The sequence below is a fragment of the Athene noctua genome, chromosome 1, assembly GCF_965140245.1.
Source record: "Athene noctua chromosome 1, bAthNoc1.hap1.1, whole genome shotgun sequence".
NCBI lineage: Eukaryota > Metazoa > Chordata > Aves > Strigiformes > Strigidae > Athene > Athene noctua.
This window is the reverse complement of record NC_134037.1, coordinates 246,059,086-246,082,590: the sequence shown is the minus strand read 5'-3', so window position 1 is coordinate 246,082,590 and position 23,505 is coordinate 246,059,086. Positions and strand designations below refer to the sequence as shown.

Sequence of the window (23,505 nt, the reverse complement as noted above, 5' to 3'; positions counted from 1 at the left end):
TGTGTCTCTTTTCGACTCCTGGTTAATACCTTCCAAAACTCCGGCAGGAATTTTCTGACATAGGTACTGTGGTGTGTCTCTGTTCAGTCCTTCAGACTTCTGCAGTGGTATAGTCATGTTAGTCTTAGATGCTTTCAATCTGGGTTATTACATCATAAGCAAAACAGGATGAAGGCTTTTTTTTATCACCTTTCTGCAGTAATCTTCCCTGATTTCTGCACCAGTTTATGCCTAACCATAAAGGGAGGCAAGGAGAATTAAGCTCGCTCTATTTCAGCAAGAATATATGTGAATTAGAGCTCAGCTGCTGGTGGGGGTGAGGTGGAAATAATTTTAAGTCAAATCAAATAATGGTAATGTGGACCCAGAAGCCATGCATGTCTTGCTGTCCTGCATGAGTGCAAAGCAAAGGCTCTGATTTGGCTGTAATGAGATGGTCTTAATATGTGATGGTACATGCATAATTTGAGTTACTTTTTAGGCAATAAGGTGCAGGCTGGCTTACATTGAGCCTTATAAAGGGGCAAATGAGTGGAACAGAGAAGCCAAGGAAAGATTTGAAGAAATGACTGAAGAAAAACTTATGTTCTGTTCAATTGTTGGTAAGTTGTCAAGAGTATATTAATTTATATTTAAATATTATTAAATTGTCTTAAACATAGAAACACACACTTTCATATTTTAAATAGTATTTATTTGAAATGCTTAGGTTCGTACTTGCTGCAGGTAGCCTGGAGTGAGAATATCTTAAAATGTGAACTAATTGGAAGAGACATAACAGATGCAACTTCTGACAAAAGCTCTGTTTATGTCTTCTCTTAGGGACCACACCAGCATTAAGTAATATAAGTATCCTGGCTTATTAAGATGGGCTTGTTTCCAAAAGTAGTAGCTATCCTTGACTGTTCCTGACTCTATGAGTAGCTGAGAGTATGAGCACTGCTGCTCTAAAATGTCACCAAAAAAAAAAAAAAAAAATTGAGATAACACATATATGCCTTAGTAGGATTTTTCTCAATACCATTTACTGTTAATATGCAACTAGTTATTTTTCAACACCTGTAGAATGGTGGTTTGGAACCCATCTAATAAATGAAATTACATGTAGCAGTTGGTTTCTTTGTACAAAAATATTTAGTAATTCTTGGTGTATTTTAAGTTAATTTTATAGATATGTGCAAAGCTAAGCCTTTACGTATTGTTGATGTTCAGAATCAATTATTTTATAAATCATATGTAATTTTACTAAATTCTGTCTTTTTATACCATTTGCCGTACCTCCAAAATCATAAAACTAGTCTTTATACTGTCATTGATTGCCACTAATTATATTATTAATTCACAGAAATTTTAGATGGTAACATCTTATCTATTGAACTCTTTAAATCCTGTGGTGGTCATGGAAGAAGCCTCACTATTAACTGCCAGCTAGTTAAAGAAGACCTAGCATCCTACGTACCTGGGTAAATATACTGTGTGTAACAGTGTTTGGAAATACTGAATTTGTGTAACAAAATTACTGGCTTTAGTATGGCACCGCCAGTGGCTGGAGTTTACCACATTTGTGATTAAATTCATTACAAATCACATTCATCAACTGATACAAGTTACGGAGTGTAACTCTACAGTTTGGCATAGTTGAATTCTCAAACTGAATCCTGACAACATACTGTGTTGAAATTGTATTTGATGCAGAATTTGGAGATGAAATGTTTGCATTGTACTTGTAGTGTGGTTAAGTGCCAGATCTTCCCAGACTAGTTATAATTAAGGTTCTCCTTCCCTTATACTAAGAAAAGAAATACTACTTTGTAGTGGCCAAAAAAAAGTGAGTCAAAGTGTTTTTTCTTCTTTCTGCAGGGCAGGGGCTGTTTATTTTCTTTATTATCTCTTTTTCTTCTTACAGTAATACATACTTATGCTGTCATTCAAGCTCTTAATAATGAGCAAATCAGCAACGAGACGGTCATCAACCCTCTCTCCCACAAACAGTTCCATCCACCTTAGCACAGCCTGGCAGTTTCTTATCTCTCCTCCAAGGCCTGCTTCTCCTCAAAACAGTTCTCCTTCTCCAGACCTATACCAAGCTGACTTATTTTTCTTCCAAGGCCTGTTTCTCCTCAAAGCCTTACTACTTCTCCGGGCCTGTGCAGAGCAGAGCTAGCACTTCTCTGAGCCTGAGCAGAGCTGACTGGCCGTCGTCGATTTGGTTCTTAAGTATTGAATTTCCCACAGCTGCGCAGGGCTGACAGGCCAGTGCCAACTTGCCCCTTAATCATGTGCCAGTAACAAATTGAATCTCCCACAGCTGTGCAGAGCTGACGCTCCCACATCACTTTTGTGTGTTTAACCTGCACCTAACACAAGTCATCTCTTTGGAAGGTCTTACTAGAAAACAAATAACTCAGATAACCAGCTATGACAGCAACAGACAGAAGAGTTGGGAGTCCTGCTGGGGAACATGAAGCTGATAAGGAGATAACACTGCTGTATTTAATTTGTTGTCTTTTCATATAAAAAGATTATCTATGGGCTGTATTCATGAAAATCAATAATTACTCTTTCATTAATAATTTCTGAATACTGATGAAAATAAAAATATTGTTATATAGACAGTTTTGATTCCAAAAGGGAATTCCTGATTTGCTTTTATTCAGGAGGAAGAAAATAAGTGGATTTTCATCTCTTAGCTCAGAAATATAACTAAATCCTAGTAACACTTTTCTTATACTGATCACAATTTTAGTAAGATTTTTGTAAAATTAAACAGCTTTACTTAAACCTGAACGGCTGAATTGTTTTGTTACTGTCAGTAGGCTATTTTGTTGTCTTGCAAGCTATACCTAAGATACCTACTTGCAGCCTGCAAACAAGTAGGTATGTTACTTTAACGTGAGTCGCTGTGTAACACTGATAACTTTACTAATGTAGATTTTTCAGTTGCTTGCTCACTCCCTTCTTTAGTTGGACCGGGTAGAAAATAGAAGAAACTGGAGCAAAAAGACTTACGAGTCTAAATACAGGGAATTACAGTACTTACCAAGTACTGTTGTAGGCAAAACAGACTTAATTTAACTTATTAGTAATTAGTATAGATAATATATAGTATTAAATATTTAATTAGATTCAGGCATTGGGACACAGAAGACAAATGTTTATAGTGCCTACCCTCCCCCTTTCTCAGGCTCACATTTACTCCAAGCACCTCTCCTCCTCCTCCTGCACTCAGGTTACACACAGTCCCTTCGGTGAGGCAGTAAGCAGTGCAGGGGCTTGGGGTCAGGACACAGTGATTTCTTTCTGCTGCTGCTTCTTACTCTTAGCTTCCTGTGCTCCAGCATGGATCCTCATAACCCCATTAGGGTTATGATTACTCTTTCATGTTTAATGCTGTTGAGGGATACCCAGGCCAGCTCTAAACTAGTGTAAGACAATATAAGCAGGAGAGCACAGCGCTCCATAGAAGCTGACTTGCTGATTGGGATAGGAAGTAGTCCATACAGAATTCCAGGAACAAACCTTGGAGTCTGAAGTTCATTTCAAATTGATTGGTTTTTATGATGGATCTGCAAGGATAATGCTATAGTGGAGTTGCTAGAGAGGGTGTTGTAAGACATGTAACTTGTATTTCACTTGGGAGAACTCTCCATGACAGATTTGCCTCTGTCCATTTCATAGTTCAGACTCATTACATGCAAGGCAAGTATATTTATGAGCTATGATGTTCATTTCTTTCCTGGTTCCGTAAGTTAGCTGTTTTGCCCAGCAGCTTGGAAGTATGTGTATCAAGAAGGTTTGCATAAGTAATTGTATAGCAGTATGTAGTGAATGATTCAACACTTCACAGAATTTTCTTTTTGACAGAGCAGTTTGTTTTCTTCCCATGAAAGAAAAAACAGGTGCTAGATCTCTGAAAACAAAAGTTTCTTCCTGGAAGCCCAGAAATGGTCAACAGTTAAACTCGTGCTTGCTGTCTTCTTTAGTCAGTGATGTTTACAAGAAGCCAGTTCTTTTTGCATTAACAGTTTGGGTTTTTTCAACCTGCAATCTCTTATGTCTCTAGTTGGCACAGTTCACACGCTTGTACTAAGCTGGGCTGTGGCTCAAAATACATAACCAGCCAACTCTTGTTTGCTGCTGGGCTTTATCCAGTTCACACAATTTAAACAGGTTTTCATCAGGGTACTATGATGACCATACTTCTTTCACTACTCTACTTTAGGAAAGTGCTAGCACGAGTCATGTTGTATTTGTATCCTCAGGGAATGCTAGAAAGGTGAATGTTTCGCTAATGTTAATGTTCTTCTGAAAGGAATGGCTACGTATGTTGGAAGTTGAATGTTGCATCTTTCACTCAGAGGCACTGTTGATTTCCAGAAGCATGATATTTGTAATTTGATGGCTTTTAAGCCAGACATAAATAGTAGAATGTTCAGTAATATCAGCTGCTTTTCTGCCAGCAGCCTATACTGCACTGTGCTTTAATCTGTCAGTAGAATGTGCAAGGATACTTCCGAAAGAGAATAAAAATAAGTTACTATCATCAGTGTTTCGGAATTAGCATTTAGAAATGTCTTTGATTTTTGTTGGGATTTTTTTCTTCTTTTCTAAGTTATTTGTTATTCTTTACTCTTCGTGTTGAATGATTTCTGTCATGTTGAACTGTGGTTGGTACTGAGCTCTTTTTCACTTTGTTTAAAATACGTTTAAACTTTCCATTCTAATTACTTTTACAGGTACAATGAAAGTAATGCTGTAAGGCCCAGTGAAATATGGGATGTTTCTCTAGAAGAAATTCCTGAAACCTTGGAAGCTTTAAATCTTACAGACATGGAATCTGTGGATGAAGGAGATTTCAAATCAATTTCTGAGAAAGAGCTACAAGTGAGAATTAGTCATGTTGTGTCTCCTAGTAAAATTTTTATGCAATGGATGTCATCAGAAGGTATCCTGAAAAGGTACTAAAATCCAAAGAATTTCTCTCAAGGCATTCTTATTACAAGCTGGTGAAGCACAGTTAGAACAAACTGATGAGGGTTGCATTTGGTACTGAGTACTCTTGAATACTGTTGACTTAATCTTGCTTCACTGAGGAAAGTATAGGAACAGAAAGCAGATTGGCACTATATTATGGTTCATTAAATATTTCTGATTCCAAATTAAGTACATGATCTAACTTCTACTTCAAATCTGGTTTAATGTAGTAAATATTGGGGACTGATAAATGCAGCACTGTCCAGAAAGATTAAAGGTTATTGCTTGCTCTTTTCTCCTCCCTGTTCCTTCGTTAGAAAACTTTTTAAACAATACCAGTATCATAAGTCAGAACTTCAAGTTAGTTATTTCAACATGATTCTAATATACTGTTAGGAGAGTTTGAAGGCAATTTCTAGACATGGTGTATCAGTCTTCTTTTGGTCGATATTTAGGTAATGTTTAGATAATAGTGCATGCTGTTTGAAGGCAATTAAATGGAAATACCGTTTCGTAGTGCAAGTTGGTTATTGTCTGCCTCTTATTTCTCCTTTGTGTCATCTTTTTACCTTGCATCTAGCTACCTAGAGTCTCATTGCATTAGTCGTGACACGATAAGTATCACGCTCTCAAGCTGTCAAGAAGAAATAGTGCATCTTTCAAATAATGCTATACGGAAGGGTTAGGATGGCTCAGATTTAATTCTGTTGTTTAAGAAAAGTGATAGTTTTACAGAATTTAAACAGATTTCATGTGATTTGAAGCTCAGTTTCATGTATTTCTAACATGTCATGAAGAAAAAATACAATACTATATGACTGTTAAACAGTGACTAAAACTTTGTGCTAGTTAAGCACTATTTGACTAGATAAACCCTTTATTCACTGGATAAAATTTTGCCACTAGAAAAGTAGTTTTTTTGAATGTTAGTTTACAGGAGAAGATGGCTACTGTCTACAAAGAATCCCAGCCACAGTCCGTGAAGTGGGAAAGTAGTATGCACTGTGCTGTTTACATACAGGATTTGAAACAGTGGCAAAGAGGTCAAATAAGCAGGATTGTCTCTGAAACAAGTATAAAGGTAAACCTCTTATCGTAAGAGGGTTCATACTTTCATTTCTAATGTTTGTAAGCATTCATTGATTAAAATAATGTCAAATATGTGCTTCTTAGTTCTGTGTTAATATTTTCTCATACAGCCTTTTGCTTTTCTTGAGAGTTTAAGTTAAATTGTACATTACTGTGAAGAAGATTACTGTCTCATCAAAGCTCAGATGCCTTTAGCAAGGAACCAGGTAGTTGAGGAAGTCTCATAAGGTTGATTTTGTGTATGTTTACACTACACTTTGCAACATGGCACAGATTCCCAAGCTATAACCTACCAGTTTAGCTTAGATTCCAGAAGCTGTGTGAGCCTGAGGGTCCCATTAATTTAAACTTAATGATCCTTGCTAAAAGATGGAGTTAGTTGAACTGAAGGCAACACCGCAGGTACACGTGTAGTCATGCTGTTGCTTGAACCCTAAACTGATGTTGATGTATTGTGCCATGTAGGTGTAACATTTTCCACTTCTCACACAGTGCTGCTTTAAACATGCATTTTGTTGCACTCATTTGAAAAGAGTAAGAAGAATCAAAAGAGTCATTTCATGAATAGGTAGCTACTTGCCTCAAAAGTAAGAGTGGCTTTTTAATCACATAAATAATTCAGGACTGGATTACCATTGGTTTTCTCCACCATCATCAGATGACGCCTGTGGATCTTGTTAGTAGGAAGCAGAAGTGGAACTTTTTATACTTCTGGTGTGCATCATCTGCTTTCAAAGGCTAAGGGCCCTTAAACAACTATTTAACCACATCAGAATAAAAAGCAAGGGCTGGAGGGGAGCTATTTCAGCATTTCTAGGTTTACAAATTTAAACGCACCAACATAACAAGCACAGGAAAAGAAATTTTCTTACCCAAGTAACAGCCTCTGTGAAGTTGTTTGGCCGCCTCTGAGCATATTTCTGTGTTTTGTCCTCTAAGTGCACTGTGGTAGTAGTCATTCGTATTGTGTGATGAAGTACTTCCGTGCAAAGGCCTTTCGTTGAATCCTTGTGTGTTTGAATTTTGTTTACCTATTCAGGCACACTTAATTATTTGTTACAGATAACACAAAGAAAGGGTTTTTTCATTGTGTTTCTTGTCTATAACAGGTATTACTTTATGATTTTGGAGTTGAAGAAACAGTGGATATCAGCTGTCTAAGAACACTTAAGGAAGATATGAAGATAATTAAGACATTAGCAGTAGAATGTTCCTTGGTAGATATAAGGTAGCCTTTCCCTTATACTAAGTAACAGTATTAGAAACCTAATATTGACGTAAAAGTATTTTCCTGCCTTAGCAATGATATCTTAGATTTGGATGTGGTTTGGCTTTTGAGTAAAGAAAAAATGGGATGGCAACTTTACAAAGGGCTTCTTTTTCTAAGGGTTATGCTACATGCCAGTAAAGCAGAAACTGTGCTATAGAAAGTAAATATTTATATGATGAATTCAAAAATACTGGACAGATGATAGAGGTTTTTGTTATTTCACTGAATGCTTTTTTCCTTGGCTCAGAATTTTGAGATGAATCAGATCTCATTAAAATGTACAGGAGGTCTCTCTTTTTCTAGACTGTAGAAAAAAGAGAACACCATGGTATTCTCCTGTGTATTTGTTTGTGTGCTATCTGTACTTCAAATAAAAAAGTCATGTTTTTAATATCCATTCCCTGAATGAATATGAAAAGCCTAATTTGCAGATGAAGTATGGATTTTCCATTGTTCTGTTGAGACAGATGCCATGCTTAAGGAATTCATGATCCTCCTTATTTTGAAGTTTTGGGGTTATATTTTTTAATTCTTCCTGCTACATAGATCTAGAGGTGAATAACCATTTCTTTTTATTGTTGACTGTAATGAAAATTTTCTTTTTTCCAACAGTTCAGACAATTTAAAAAAAAAAAAAAAATCAGTAAAGGGAAGGGGTTGTGTTAAGATCAGGAGATGCCACCTTCTGTTGTACTAAAGGAGATTATAATTTGTTCTGTGTTAGACCAACAGGTGGAAGCATGCAGTGGACAGCAACAGCCTGTGAATATTTATCCCATTACCTAATAGGGACACAAGTAAAAATAATCATACAGGTTTGTAATCAAAACCAGCAGTATTTGTATAATTTCTTTCAGGCTGTCTGTTAATTTAATTTTTTTCCAAATATTTTTACTCGTCAAAAAGTCCTAAGTGGTATTTACTTAGATTTCTCTTTGCTGTAGGGGAAAAGATAATTTTTGTTTTTTCTGCTTTACTTTTTTTTACTGACCAGAGCAGTTTGTCTACTCAGTGTGGAAAGAAGAGAGTCTTAGATATATTTAGTTACTGAAGAAGAATATTTAGATCTTTGGGTTCACTGGATGCTGACAGCTTTTATGGACAGATGAGCAAGGTGCTCATATTCTTGATGAGAATGATTTCAGCAGCTGCTATATTAGTTTTCAAGCCTCAGAAACTGAAAGAACGAGTCTGATGCTGCACAAACATCATTAGTAATTGATTTCCTCTACTGGTAAAGAAAACTGAGTTATTATGAGGGTTTGATTTTTTGGTGTCTGTTGGCAGCTGCCAGTGAGGTTTTACAGTGTGTCTGGAAATAAAAGCACTGATGAGCAAAGTTATTTATGAGGGGGATTAAAGCTCCTGCTGGAGGAAAACGAGTGGCAGTTCATTCTAAGAAAACAGATAAGGCAAGAAGCAGGGTTTTATTCTGTTACTTTAATGTTATGTCTAGAACAGTTGGTAAAAGGATGGGAACTGACACTGATTACATAAATTCTGTCTTCTGATGTGCACATCAGTTGTTAAGTGATGTCTGATTTGCAGTCAGTACCAATAAAATGAAAAAATGTCTGTAGTTTAGAGGAAATGGATATTGTAATATGTTATCCAGCTCTCATTTTTTTCAGGAAAGTGATGTGGCTCATGCATTGCCTGTGAAAATACTTTGCAAAGATGAAACAGGACAATTGATTGATATTTCAGAACACCTTATTAAAAAGGGTTTGGCTTTTAGAAACAAAAGGTTTGGATACTTTTATGTTCTTTCAGACTGTCATATTCACATCATGATAAGCTTATAAGTGAAACAAAAATTTGGATTGTTCTCTACAGCATATGTAGCAGCAGAACTACATCTTTAGTGAACTTTTTTGAGTATAACATTATTAATTGTATTCATTGCATGTTTCATTTCTTCAAGTTGGTAGATGACATCTTTGACAGTACTTAAACAAGCATTTGCTATCTTTGTGTGTTTGATTTTTTTACTTCTATTTTACTATTTTGCACTTGTAAAGTTCTTTGTCACTTAATATGATTTGATTGGATCTGCTAGAACTGTTGAAGCTGATGTGGCTTGCTCAGTCTCCAAGGAACATCTTGAACATTTAGAGCAAGAGAACACACAACTGGATGGTTATAATTCTGAAACTGCATGTGCAAGAAACAGTGCTGCTCCAGAGGAAAATGTCACTGTTTCAGAGAGTGAACAAACATCATGCAAAATATATAAGTCACTACTTCATTCAGGAATGGATGAAATATATAAATCCCCCATTATGCCCGAAGTGAAAATTTTTCAAGCTGTAGTAAGTTGCATTGGATATGATGGAACTATCTATATAATACCGAAATCACTTGGTAAGATTACGTGGAAGAATGTCTACGTCTATGACTATGTCTATGAATCTTATAACTTTACTGTATCAGAATATATCAGACGTGTTACCCGTATACATGTTCTGTATCAGAGCATAGTTGTGGAAGATGGCTGTGGGGGAGGATTGCTGCCAGGAGGTGATGAGGCCTTTGGCGTGGGTATGAGAGGTACATGACTGTGCGCCCCTCACCCTGCAGTCCTGGAGAGAGCTCCCACAGTTTCCCAGTAGGGAAACTCCAAGATGGGGTGCCCTGTCATCAAACCCATCAGAATTGGGTCCCCTGCCCTTCCACCCTCCCAAGAAATCAGAAAAACTCCAAGTGCATGGATGAGCAGGTCACTTGCCTCTTTCCTCTAGGTGGTATTGGGTAAAGCACAAGTGCTTTATACTATAATGTTCAGACTGTGATACATTTTACTACTAATAATGAAGATACAGTCCTAAAGATTCTCAGAGGTTAGCCTGGTTCTCAAATATTACTGGATTTTTTTCTTTCAGTGTGAACTCAGTACCCAGTTTCCTTAGGCTCTTTATTTGTACTAAGATTCTGTATCTCATAATAATTTCTGTTCGTACTGTTTGAAAGAGGTACATTTTCATCTGACAGATGCAGTGATAGTCTTCAGTACTGCAAGAATATATTGTGCTTTAGAGAAATGTTTCCATATGAGAGCATTAATTTTTCTTTTGTTTTCTACTCTATAAGTACATTTAACTATTAGGTCGTATAATTGGATTCAAAGTACAGTACCCCACTGGCCCAAGACTGTGTTGTGCTGTACCCATAGCAGAACAGGGTCTTCTGCACACTTATTTTGTGTTTCATGGTGTCCTACCACTGTCTCTGGGAATCTGTTGTCTTGTTCACAGAGAGGCTCTTGTATTAGTGCTGCTAAGGTGTCAGTTGCAAAAATTACAGACACTTTCTCTCTGAGATTAAAATCCAGAATTACTAATGACTTCACAATTGGAAATGCAGTTTAGTTTTTTAGTAGTAACTCGTTTGTGGATACTAGATGTTGAACATACATATTGTATCAGTGTTGGAAAACATTTTATGGAGCAGCACTTGTTTTATGTTTATACATATCTTCATCTGAATCTGTTAGTGGTTGAAATAATTTGTACTAATATGTTACAGGCTATTCTAAATTTATATTTTTTCTCCCCCCCTCCCCCCAGAAATGGCATTAGAGAAATTGATGACTAAAATACAAAATGACTTCAAATGCCTTGGTCTTCTGGAGCCCTACTGCTGGAAGAAGGGACAAGCTTGTGTTATAAGAGGATCAGATACCAGGTGGTATCGAGGTAAAGTTGTAGAACTTGGTGGTGATACTCTCGAGGTAAGTTTGATTGCGTGGTGTGCTTGTGTGTGTGCGTGAACATGTGCTTGTGTATGTTTTTAGAAAAAAAGGCAAATAATCTAATCTTCTAAAATAAATTTATAATCACACCTTTTTTCATTCAACTGACCTGACTATCCAGATGTTCGTTCTGCTCAGAAGTGTGATGTCTGTCCTGATTTTTACATTTATTTTAAAGATTAATTCTATCTACCTATTTCATTTGCCACAATTTTTCCCATAGTCTTCCTGGTGATGATAAATGTTCATAAGCAAAAAGCTGCCCTTGATCACCTATAAGTAATCCCTTTCAGATTTTTTCTTTTTCTATTTTTGTTGTTACTGTATATGGAATGCTTTGAAAACACTTAGGTTGAGCTTCCCCCCATCCTATCTGCATGCAGAAAGTAGTGGCTGTCTTTGTTTTGAATTCTTTCCACTGCACAGGTGTGGAGCTACTTTTTCTAATCAGTAGCTAATCTTATCTAAACTCTTGAGTCTGTTAGTCCTTTTTGAATGTAGATTTGCAAGTCTGACATTGTGCTCGCTCACAATTTTTTTTCCTTTCAATTTTAAACTGCTGTAGGTTGTTACACAAAAGGTATGATCTCTTGCAAGACAAGTTTAAAAACTGAACTTCTAATCTGTCATACCAGTTTTTTAATGCTTTCCTTCATTTCCACTTTGTCACGTCACCTACTTAACAGCACACCATTATTTTTTCCTCCAGAAAAGTGAATACTGTAAATGAATGCTTTCTCATATTAAACTTGACTTTTAAAAGAACAGTTATTTCACGAGAGCTTTTCTTCTCATGTAGGTACAATACATAGACCGTGGTTGCACAGAGAGGATTCCTCAGTGTCATCTGTATCCAACTACATTGTATACTGGTATTCCTCCATTTTGCATACCCTGTCAGCTCTACAAGACAGTACCAGTGAGTAATGGTAGATTTGCAGATGTTTTACTCAGAGGTAGTTACTCAAATCAATAGACTGTTTAGTTATAGAAAAGTTGAGACTAGTTGCTGGTATTTTTTCTTGCCTATGAGTGTTCAGAGAATAGCTGATGAAGATCATTGGAGCAAGGTAGCCTTTTATCAGGAACTGCCAGATTAGTTTATGAAGTGACCATGCTTCGAAAGCAGCTGTCATTGGAATTAAATCTTTGTGAGACAAGACACTTTAGCAGTTGGCAGGATGATCCTCTGAAGTTTTGCAATAGCAGCCACAAGAAGTAAGGCCTGGATTTCTTAAATCTTCAAGTCCTGCAAAAGTGTTTCCATCATTCTGAAATTAGCTGTGTAGGAAGCAATCTGTTACTCTAAATTCAGTCAAGTGAATTGCTTTAGAGATTTTTGTTAGTAAGTAATTGATATGTAAATATCTTCACATATCATCGCATCTTATTGAAAGTTGATTGGTGCATTTAGTCAATGTGAATTACTGAAACGACTAGCTTACTTTTCTAAAGAAATCCTTTTTCTGGAAGCAGTTCAGCTGATAGGCTTATAAACCTGTCTTTCTTAACCTGTAGGTTGGGAGGGAAACGGGTATTACTGGGAATAAAAAAAATGTTCTGTGTTTTATATTGTCTGAGTGCAATTCTGTATCTTTGAGTTATGTTTTGGGTAATTGTGCACACATACATTATTAAGTATACGGTAAAGGTTAGACTTAGCAAGCAGCATCTCTTTTTATAAGCCACTTAAGGACTTGAAAATTGCTGGTCAGCTTTGTCACACCGTAAGTTTTAGTGCACCAAATAGCAGATAACATTTAAACTGTTGTAGACAAACTAATGAAGTGTGTTTTCAGATAAGCTTTTCAATGATAGTCATGTATTTTCATCTTACTAGGTTAAAAATAGTAAAGAGTATTACTTGTCAGCATCTTAATGTGTGGGGGGTTCTTGCTTTTCACCAAACAGATGGGAGATTTTTGGCAGCAGGATGCAATAGTTTGCCTTCAAGATATACTTGTAAATGAAGAGGTTGAAATACATGTTCAGGTAGGTTAATTTGTTCATATATGTGGACTGAGGCTTTTTGTTCTTTTTTTTTTTCTTTTAACTTGCATTTAAGAATAATAGGTGAAGGAGTATAGCAGTAAATGTGTTTCTTAGACAAAACAAAATCCAGAACTAAAATTACTTCTCCTGTGACTTTACCTTTATTATTGTTTCAGACCTCACATGTGCCCTTTGGAGATATTGATATTTCTTTGGTCCTGTTTGTATTCTGCGTTGTCATTCTGACAAGCAACCTACATGCCAACAGCATAAACTCTTCAATTTTAAGTGATAAAATTTGGCATAATTAAGTATGGACATGCTTAAATTAATATATTAACGTTATAGGGAAACACGTAATCTGTATTGTCTGAAAACCTGCAATTTCAGGTAGTTTAATTTCTACTGATAAATTGTGAGAGGGGTTTACTGCTGAGTGAGAAAATACAGGGTAATGTTTCAGTGTCAGAATGAGTAGTCAGTGCTACCATTCCAGAAATAAATATATTCCCATTTGTATCATAACTGATGTTAATAGCCATCCTTACTTGTTTTGTATCTTTGATGAATGATCATGATGTGTACAGGAATGACAGGTTTGAATTTTCTGGTCACTATTTCTTAAACCTCAGTCATGCTATTACTGGTGTAATATTTTTTGTCTTTTGTAAGTAGGAATTGCCAGATAACCCATGGGGCAAATTGTCCATCAAGCTGTATTTTGGTGGAGTCTCGCTTTCTTCTTTCATGGCATGCCAGAAGTACTGTGTTGCTGAAGATTGTGAGGACACACTGAAGCTGGTGAGATTTGTGTGTGTGTGTCTTTTGTTGTTACTCTGACATTAAACACATTACTCTGTTGCTTGTTGTGACCTTTGATTTCTTAATTCTTTTTATATTTCTGTACAGTTTTGTGATGTAAACAGCAGTAAGACTGTAGGATATGATGTGTTAATAAGATTATATGAAATGGGAAATTGCCAAGAGTTTATTCTTTTGGACTCCTTACTGAAAAGAGATTTTTGCATTTCTCTTTTAAAGTCCAAGTCGTTTTTGTGTTCCTCTGAAGCTTAAAATTATAGGAATAGGGTAATATGTAATATTTTTATCACTTGACTATATTAGTTAATCATAGAAATATATCCAAGGATGAAGATGTTCAGAAGTAAATTGAATCAAATATTTCAACATAAACCTAGTGATTTCTAAGGGAGTTAACAAGGTTCTTTATTCCAAGTGTATGGGATGTTCATGTGGTGTTCTTTAGAGGAGGATTGAAATTTTCACCAAACTTCATTGTCTTAATACATAAAAATCAGATTGTTTTTTTTCTTGATATCTGAGGATCAGGTTTATTTAAATTACTAAGGTTTTGTTGTTGCATTTTTCTCTTAATTCTGTTTAAGCGTGACAAAGTATTTTTCTTTCCAACATGAGTCTGTGCTTCAGAAAATAATTTTACGATAGAGTACACTGCTGTCACTGCTGATGAAAGTTTTGGCATGTGTGCCAGTGGGCTTGTGATGCAGTTAGAAAAATCTCTCAGTCTGTATTAGAATTGAGTAGCCATGGAAAACCTAATTGTAAATCAGTCTCTTGTTGCATTTTCATAAAGTCAGCCACAACACAACTTTCAGCAAACTAAATACGGATTGTGAAACAAAATTGTACCCTTAAAACAAAAATGAAATTTGGAAAACAAAGCCATGTAAGAAGGTTGTAAGCAAGAAGCATTCAGAAAGCTTGAAGTGCTTTTTGCAAGGAATATAGCATTAAGCAGATCCAGTCCAGGAATAAGTGATCCAGAACAATTTGTAAGAAAATGAGTGTTAAAGAGTTGTTCAGTTGTGGACCAGAAAAGGAGCAAAGCATCCAGAGCTCAAGCTGGTTCGAGGAGCAGAACCTTGGGAACAAGTAGAAGCAGGAAGCATGCCACATTGAGAACGTTCGATCAGTCAGCTCTGGGTTTAGCTGTGGAGGCTAAGCAGCCGTCTTCACAAGACAACTGATACACTGCACTGACTAAAGGATACTATGACTATATAAAGTCTAGCCATTATGTATGTTGTTATCTTATAGTTTGTAACTTTTTTCATTGCTTCAAGTATGTGTTTTCAGGTAAGTAATCTGATATGGTCTGTATTCTGTTCTGTGAGTAATTTTGTTAATATTAGGCAGCAGAATATTGGGGAGTACACCAAAACCCCATGCATGGCAAGCTTTTTTTTGTTCCTGTACTACTGTGAGTCAGAACTGAGTAGCTGTGTGCTGCCTTTTGCTTGTATATTGAGACATGGGGGACCATGACTTTGCTTCATTTGATAGTCAAGTTTTTAATCTCTTCATTCTGAGATCAGACTTAACTAACAGTATCATTTTTAGAACTGCTTTTTCTACAGCAGTTCACTACAAACCATTTCCAGCTATCTCAACCAAAATTGATTCAAAATCCCTTGTACAGACCATTTTTGTGTTTAACTGCATTGTGTATCAGCCCCTTTACAGTGAGGTATTTGAAGTCTGCAGATTTTAAGATCATAATCTGAGAGAACTCTTGGCCACACTGTTATATCTTAGTCCACACCTGAAAATGCCGATGCTGAGGTTTTTTTGAAGTCTTAGTTTAGGTCAAAGGAGAGATGTGCTTCAGATTGCTGTTGATATATTAGCCATATTCATTCAATTAACACCTGCCTTCTGAATGACAACAAAGACAATGTTGGAAAGACTTCATACAAAGCCATTTTTGATGTTACTGACTTGCAGTCATCTGAACACTTCCAGCATTGCCAGGAGCTGCCCAGGTTGCTAGCTATTACAGAGAGAGTCTCTGTCTTTTCAGGCACAGAGAGAAATCTTTAGGCAGAAGCAGCAGTGTACAAAGGGCTAATTCCTCCTTTGGTTCTGCATGGACTTCCATGATAGATGAGGGCAGATGCTGCAGTTGGTGTTGCAGTGCTGCATGCATCATTACACATTCCAGCACTGAGATTGTTATGTGGTTTGGCACTTCAGCTTGCAGGAAGGGTCACTCCTGTCCCTATTCCCCACTTTTAAATAGGCAGTTTCCTCTAAAACCAGTGATCTGTATGACTAAAAGACCTGCCAGATGCCCTGAGCTTCTGTTTCCATATTGGGAATTTATCAGGACAAGCCTGAATGACTGCGGACATATGTTGAACGCCAGCCGTGTGGGTCACAAGTCCCACCATCTCTTGACACCAACAAGACCTGTTCTGTCACTGAAGTTTGCAACAAGAATAGTGGAAAAGCATTCTGCAAATGCCTAGACAGAAACTTTCTTTCCACTTTCCTTTTGTCAGTGTGAGAGTGAAGTGTAAGACACCCTGTCTGTTTCAGGGAAATACGGAAACAGACTTGCCAGACTGTCACTTTGGTCTTCATCATTCTAAAGATGTCTTTAATGTCTCACACTACTGGGTGGTAGAGAAGGAAGTACTACGTAACACACTGCACTGCAGCCTGTCATTTACTTCGTTTGGATTAAATTCTTCGTGCTGAAAAGCACTCTTGCGTTGCCTTAAGTATACAGTATTATGTGGTGTGTGTATGTTAAAAATACATGATTTCTGCTATGGCTTTACAGATGTAGTAAGGAATAAAAGCCATATTTAGATTTTTAAAGGATACAGAGACAAAGGATGAGGGACAATTGTTTGAAATAGGTAACTCCTAAAGATGTCTTGGTAGAACCTCTTTTTAGCACAGTATTTACAGCTGGACTGTCTATGCCTACATGTGGTAGATCTAGCAGTAACCAATCTACTGACAATAAGAAAAGTCTGTTAACATTAACAACAAAAATGTGACCTGCACAAGAGCTGACTGAGATACCCAGTTTAGCTTCATGCAGTGCTCAGTTGGGAATGAGCTGAAATTTAAGTTGAATCTTTAGAGCCAGGTGTGGTCAGGTGGTCTGTCACAATGTTCCTGATTGTTTTGCAGAGATCTGGCATTTAGTTTGTATGTATCTATGATATATTTGGACATCCTTTCTTTACTAATATTTATCAAGATTGATTTTTCTCTTTTTAATCTTAGGAATACGTGCTTTCAATGGCAAAACTTTTTTCCTAGTTAAGTCTAATGTTTTCTGTATTGTATGTCAGATCATGAAGGGAGAAGAGGAGTCATAATTTACTGCTTTATTTTGCAGTTATATATATCTGGTTGCTTTCACTTTTCTTTTTGTTTGGGCATAATGGTAACTGTTCATCAAGTAGGTGTCTAAAACTAAAATGTATTTTAGAGAAACTGTACTTTTTATTATGTATCATATTAAAGTACAAGAGAGAATAGAAGCTGTATTCATGACCTACGATCCTTCTGAGCTATGTGATATACATCCTTATAAACATATAATTTAATGCACCGAGATTTATTTTGTCATGAACCAAATGAATTCATGGTATGTAGAATGCCAGCTGTAAAATACACAGTTCTAGAAGAAGACACAATGGATCACTCTTTGCCACTGAGATCTGAAAAATCTGTTACCTTTTTGAAGGAGAGATAGTCCTGGTGGCTAAGGAGTTAAATTATTCTTTGCTGTTCTCTTAAGGGATAACTTGCACTGGTAAACTGCAGTAATACTGGGCATGGCATTCAGGTTAATCTGTGTCAATTAATTGCTATTATTTTAGTTTTTCTTTCTAAATACTTTCACTATTTTAAAGGGAATTCCATATTTAATGCATTTTTGAATTAACAGCAATCAAGTTAGCAAGTCAATATATTAGGATCATTTCAATGATATATTCATATTTTAAGTGTTCATTAGCTAGTTCTGTTATGTTTTAGCTAAAACTTTTTTTAAAACCTAATAAGTATTGAAAGGAAATGTCGATTAGTATTGTTTTTCATCAAGGACACACTGCTTACATTATTAGATCACTCCTTTGAACCAGAAATTATACCAAAGCTAGTTTCCATTTTGTTACTGAATATGATGCTTGATTAATAAAGACTTTCTTGGTCTAGGAGCTACTTGAAGGACATGTTCCTGGTTTGCCTTCATACATGTTGCCATCACTGCCTGTTTCAGGAGAGACCTTTACTGTCAGAGTTACTCATTTGGTGTCCCCTAAGGAGGTATGTTTTGTAAACATCTCATATATGTTGCAGACAGGAAGTGTTGCAGTCCCATCATGCTGGTGAAAAGGAAATCATGGTTTACAGTTTTAGATAATATAGAAAAGTATTAGTAAGGTTGCAAAATGCTTCTGAGTTATTGATGCAGATGGTTGTACAGTGTAATTATCTTAATGAACTCTTATTTGAAATACCCTCATGGATGGGGACAGAGAAATAAATACTGAATGTTTCCCTTAAAAAAAAAAAAAAAAAAGAATTACAGTACTGTAGTCTGGTACTACTTGCACTGTATAATAAGGAAATAGGTCATTAGGTTTTAACTTGGCAGAACAGTAATGGTTTATCTCTTTATTCTCCAAAAATTAAATTACTGGAACATTATATAGCAATGTGAATGTTTTCTGGGTGCTACAGAATACAGGTTATATTTTACTGTCTTTGGTCAATATTTGATGATTTTTGTGTAAACCCACACAGCTTCCCTCTAGTAGTCTCCCAGGCAAAAGGCAGACTGTAATATTCATTGACCAAATAAAAGATTCCTATGTGGACTTTGAATTCTGAATGATGAAATAGGAGAACAGGAAGCAGTGAGAAGCTGATTGTGTTAATCACTAGTGAATCTAATGCTTCTAAGTGGATTGTTTTATATTATGTTCATTGTTTTGGTAAATCTGTAAACCGAATAACAGGTTTTAATAGTACTGAAGTGCTTGCTTTAAATTCAGCATTGTGGTCTAATATAAATTCACCCCACTAATTCACTTGGGTATACACATCTTTAAAAAACCAAGTTGTATAGTGTACATATCCATTAATACATTGTATAACACACATTATCCGTTATTGATTTTTCAGATAGGCAGCAATGAAGTTGCAACAGGAAATCTGAGGGCAGTCAAGAGAGACTTCAGGGCCTTGGGATGACTGGTTGAGGGATCAGGAGCACAAGTAGTGTTCTTTATCCTTCCAGTTGCAGAGAATGATGAGGAAAGGGAAGGAATTCAGGAAGAATCAGCACATCAATACCTGACTCTGAGCCTGGTGTCACAGGCAGAATTTTGGGGTTTTCAGTCATGGGCCGGTTTACATGACACCAGGCCTGCTGGCAACAAATGGGGTACACCTGTCTCAAAGGGGGGAAAGGATCTTTGTGTAGGAGTTAGCAGGGCTTAATAAAAGAGCTTTAAATTAGATTTGAAGGGGGAAGGAATAAAACCAGGCTCACTGGAGATAAGCCTTGTGTTAGGGAGTGTTTTGACCGTCTAGAGCTTGATGATGGTGACAGTGGGGTTAAGTGTTTATGGGTAAGAATCAGGAGGAAGGCCAGCAGGGTATATAATAGTAATAAATAGTGGTGGGAGTCTGTTACAAAACACCCAACCAGGATGAAGAGGCAGATGAAATATTCTACAGGCAGCTGGAAGAAGTCTCATGACTGCTAGACCTTGTTCTTGTGGGGGACTTCAACTTATCAGATGTCTGCAGGAAATAAAATACAGCAGAGAGGAAACACTCTAGGAGGTTCCTGGAGTGTGTGGAAGATAACTTTGACACAGCTGGTGAGTGAGCCAGCTAAGGAAGGCACCCCACTGGACCTGTTGTTTGCAAACAGAGAAGGACTTGTGGGTCATATGATGGTTGGAGTCTCTTTTAGGCATAACGATCGTGAAATGATACACAAGTTTTAGATTTTTGATGAAGTAAGGAGGAGGGTCAGCAGAACCTGCTACCATGGACCAGAGGGACTGTTTAGGAGCCTGGTTGACAGAGTCCCTTGGGAGGCTGTCCTGAAGGACAAACGAGTCCAGGAAGGCTGGACATTCTTCAAGAAGGAAGTCTTAAAGGTGCAGGAGCAAACTGTCTCCATGTGCTGAAAGGCGAGCAAGTGGGGAAGAAGACTGGCCTGACTGAACAGAGAGCTTTGGCTGGAATCCCGGGGCGGGGGAGCAGAAAGAGAGTTTATGACCTTTGGAAGAAGGGTCAGGCAATTCAGCGGACTAGAAGAATGTCGTGAGTTTATGCAGAGAGAAAATAGAAGGGCCAAAGCCCAACTAGTATTTAATCTAGCTACTGCCTTAAAAGACAATAAAAAATGTTTCTGTAAATACATGAGCAAGAAAAGGAGGGCTGAGGAGATACAAAGGGTAAGGAAAAGGCTGAGGTACTTAATGCTTTCTTCGCCTCAGTCTTTAGTAGTAAGGCCGGTTGTTCTTGGGATACCCAGCAGCCTGAGCTGGAAGACAGGGACAGGGAGGAGAATGAAGCCCATAATCCAATGGGAAATCATTAGTGACCTGGTATACCGCTTAGCCATACACAAGTCCATGGGGCCAGACGGGAACCTGATCTATGACAAGGTGACCCACTTAGTGAATGAAGGAAAGGCTGTTGATGTTTATACCTGGACTTCAGTAAAGCCTTTGACACTATTTCCCACAGTATTGCCCTGGAGAAACTGGCTGTTCTTGGATTGGACATATGTTCTCTTAGCTGGGTGAAAAACTGACTGCGTGGCTGGGCCCAAAGTGTTGTGGTGAATGGAGTTAAATCCAGTTGGCAGCCGGTTACGAGTGGGTCATGAGAGTGTTTGGCCCCAGGGCTCTGTACTGGCGCCACTTCTGTTTGGTATCTTTATCAGAGATTTGGACGAGGGGATCGAGTGCACCCTCAGTAAGTTTGCAGACAACACCAAGTTAGGCAGGAGTGTTGATCTGCTCAAGAGTAGGAAGGTTCTACACAGGGATCTGGACAGGCTGGAGCAATGGGCTGAGGCCAATGGTATGAGGTTCAACAGGCTAGGTCCTGCACTTGGGGCACGGCAACCTCATGCAAGGCTATAGGCTTGGGAAAGGGTGGCCAGAAAGGTGTCTGGCAGAAACAGTCTCAGGGACATGGTCGATTGCCAGCTAAATGTGAGCCAGCCGTGTGTCCAGGTGGTCAAGGAGGCCAATAACACCCTGGCTTGTATCAGAAGTAGTGTGGCCACCAGGACTAGGGAAGGGATTGTCCCCCTGTACTCGGCACTGGTGAGGCCACCTCTCAAACACTGTGTTCAGTTTTGGGCCCCTGACACTGAGGTGCTGGGGTGTGTCCAGAGAAGGGCAACAAAGCTGGTGAATGGTCTAGAGCACAAGTCTTATGAGGAGCAGCTGAGGGAGCTGGGGCTGCTTAGCCTGGAGAAAAGGAGGCTGAGGGGAGACCGTATCACTCTACAACTACTTGAAGGGTGGTTGTAATGAGGTGGGTGTCCGTCTCTTTTCCCTAGTAACAAGGGATAGGATGTGAGGAAAAGGCCTCAAGTTGTGCCAGGGCAGGTTTAGATTGGATGTTAGGAAAAATTTCTTCATGTGAAAGGGTTGTCAAGCATTGGAAAAGGCTTTCCAGGGAAATGGTTGAGTCACCATCCCTGGAGGTATTTAAAAGAGGTGTAAATGCTGTGCTTAGGGACATGGGTTAGTGGTGGACTTGGCAGTGGTAGGTTAACAGTTGGACTTGGTGATCTTAAGGGTGTTCTCCAACCTAAATGATTCTATAATATACAATTGTTTTGACTAAATACAAGATGGAAGTGTTTGGATAGCATAAAAAGGGATTTTCTTAAATTATGTTTTCTGCTTCCTCTCTTACAGGAGAAACTTTATACTGAATATTTTTTGGTTCCTTTTGTGCAAATGATTTGAGCTCTTGCTTTTGATGACAGTATATAGTTGTGAACTCTACATACTGCTCTGGACTCCTGTAGATTTAAGGAGTGGTTGCATGATGGGGTTACAGCTTGATTATATTGTATACAAATCAGAAAATCAAAATTAATTTTCTTCCTGACTAGTGAATTATAATGTTGAGTTTATTAAAAAAAAATAACCTACTCATTTATTTATTTGGACTGTTAATAGATATATCGTCATGTTCTGAAATGGCTCTGTGTAAAAAAAAAAAAAAAAAAAAAAAAAAGACATTTCATTTGTTACCTAGATTTTAATTCACCTATGCATGTTGTTATGTTGTTTAAACTTTTATTTCCTTGACCTACAGTGTTATACTGATGACCCAGATATAAATTAGGTGAATGGAATGTCTTTGCATAGCAAACAAAACACCATTTCAAAAGTTCTTCTTCATTAACTTTAATCTTTGGTTTGATATTATGAAGTGAGATTATTTACCAAGTAGCAGGAGGGAGGAATCCTAATAAGACACAGCTGTGAAATCTTATATGGGTATATTCTCTAGTATATGTACATTCCTTTAATTCTTTTGATATTGGTATGTGGTGTTAATAAATCATGGCTCTCTTCTGTTTCTGGGAAAAAAAAATTGTGTAAACAGGAAATTATTCATACATTGCATAAAGAAGAAAGGGGAGAAAGGATGTGCTAAACCTCTCAAAGATGGGAACAAGTAATCTTCTAATAATTAATCCTTGATCACTGATGGAATTTGAAGGTTCTAAGTTATCTGCAAAAATTGTAATGTGAGAGTCTTTTCTTTGAGTAGGTATACATTTGCCTTGGTCCTTCTAAGAACCTTATGAAGCAGGCTGCCACAGAAGGAGATACCATCTGTGACTCAGAGAGTCTTGATAAAGCCCTGAAGTGGTGCAATAAAAGTGTAGGGTCTCTTCCTCTTCTAACTTACTTCCAAAGAGGTATAGTAGTGTGTTTATTTTCCCTGTTATGTGGATGTACAAAAAGCCTGAAATTCTTTCTGAAGGATAGGAATAATGATATTTCTGTGTACCTTTAAAACTTTTAGAGGGTAAGGAGTAACACTACAGTATAATCATATAATATAATAATATGGTTTTACTTTTCAAAGAACTCAAACTTCTGATGCCTGTTAAATTTGATTAACTGAGTTTAGACTGCATATGGCAGTAATAAAGCTTCCTTTAAGGTGACTGTCACTGAAGCTGTAACTGTGAAAATCTTGCTAGTAAATATTCAAAAGATATAAATTATGTACAGAAAATCATGTTACCAAGAATTAGAAATTATGTGAACCCTGAAGAGCATCACTTCAGTTTAATTGTGGATTTCTCTATTTAGGCAAAAAGATGGGCTTAAATTCTTTTGTCCAGAGCTTTTGGGCCTAAAATAACGTAAAGTATGTAGGTCTAAAACTTTGTGAAGAAACCAGTTATTGCTAGTACTTGGTTCTACCAACTAGTAAATTTCTGGTTGAGCCAGCATCTGCCTTCTCTCACAGATCGATCTGTTTACTAACTGAAATGTGCAAATGAGTCAAAGTTGAAAAGCTTAAATGTTAAACAGTTTGGATCGCTATCTTTACGAAGCAGTTTTCTGTGAGT

The 23,505-nt window shown here is 37.3% G+C and overlaps 1 protein-coding gene across 1 annotated transcript in view; it reads left to right on the top strand.

Moving 5' to 3' along the window:
- Window positions 1-23,505, top strand: part of RNF17 (ring finger protein 17) — a 53,575-nt gene that overhangs the window by 27,188 nt on the left and 2,882 nt on the right. Inside the window, exons 21-34 of the mRNA XM_074932173.1 lie at window positions 482-602; window positions 1,346-1,463; window positions 4,737-4,958; window positions 5,905-6,055; window positions 7,173-7,291; window positions 8,058-8,148; window positions 8,965-9,080; window positions 9,393-9,697; window positions 10,900-11,063; window positions 11,884-12,003; window positions 12,996-13,076; window positions 13,752-13,877; window positions 18,078-18,188; window positions 22,692-22,842. Coding sequence (XP_074788274.1) covers window positions 482-602; window positions 1,346-1,463; window positions 4,737-4,958; window positions 5,905-6,055; window positions 7,173-7,291; window positions 8,058-8,148; window positions 8,965-9,080; window positions 9,393-9,697; window positions 10,900-11,063; window positions 11,884-12,003; window positions 12,996-13,076; window positions 13,752-13,877; window positions 18,078-18,188; window positions 22,692-22,842 — 1,996 coding nt within the window. The remainder of the gene's footprint in view (window positions 1-481; window positions 603-1,345; window positions 1,464-4,736; window positions 4,959-5,904; window positions 6,056-7,172; window positions 7,292-8,057; window positions 8,149-8,964; window positions 9,081-9,392; window positions 9,698-10,899; window positions 11,064-11,883; window positions 12,004-12,995; window positions 13,077-13,751; window positions 13,878-18,077; window positions 18,189-22,691; window positions 22,843-23,505) is intronic.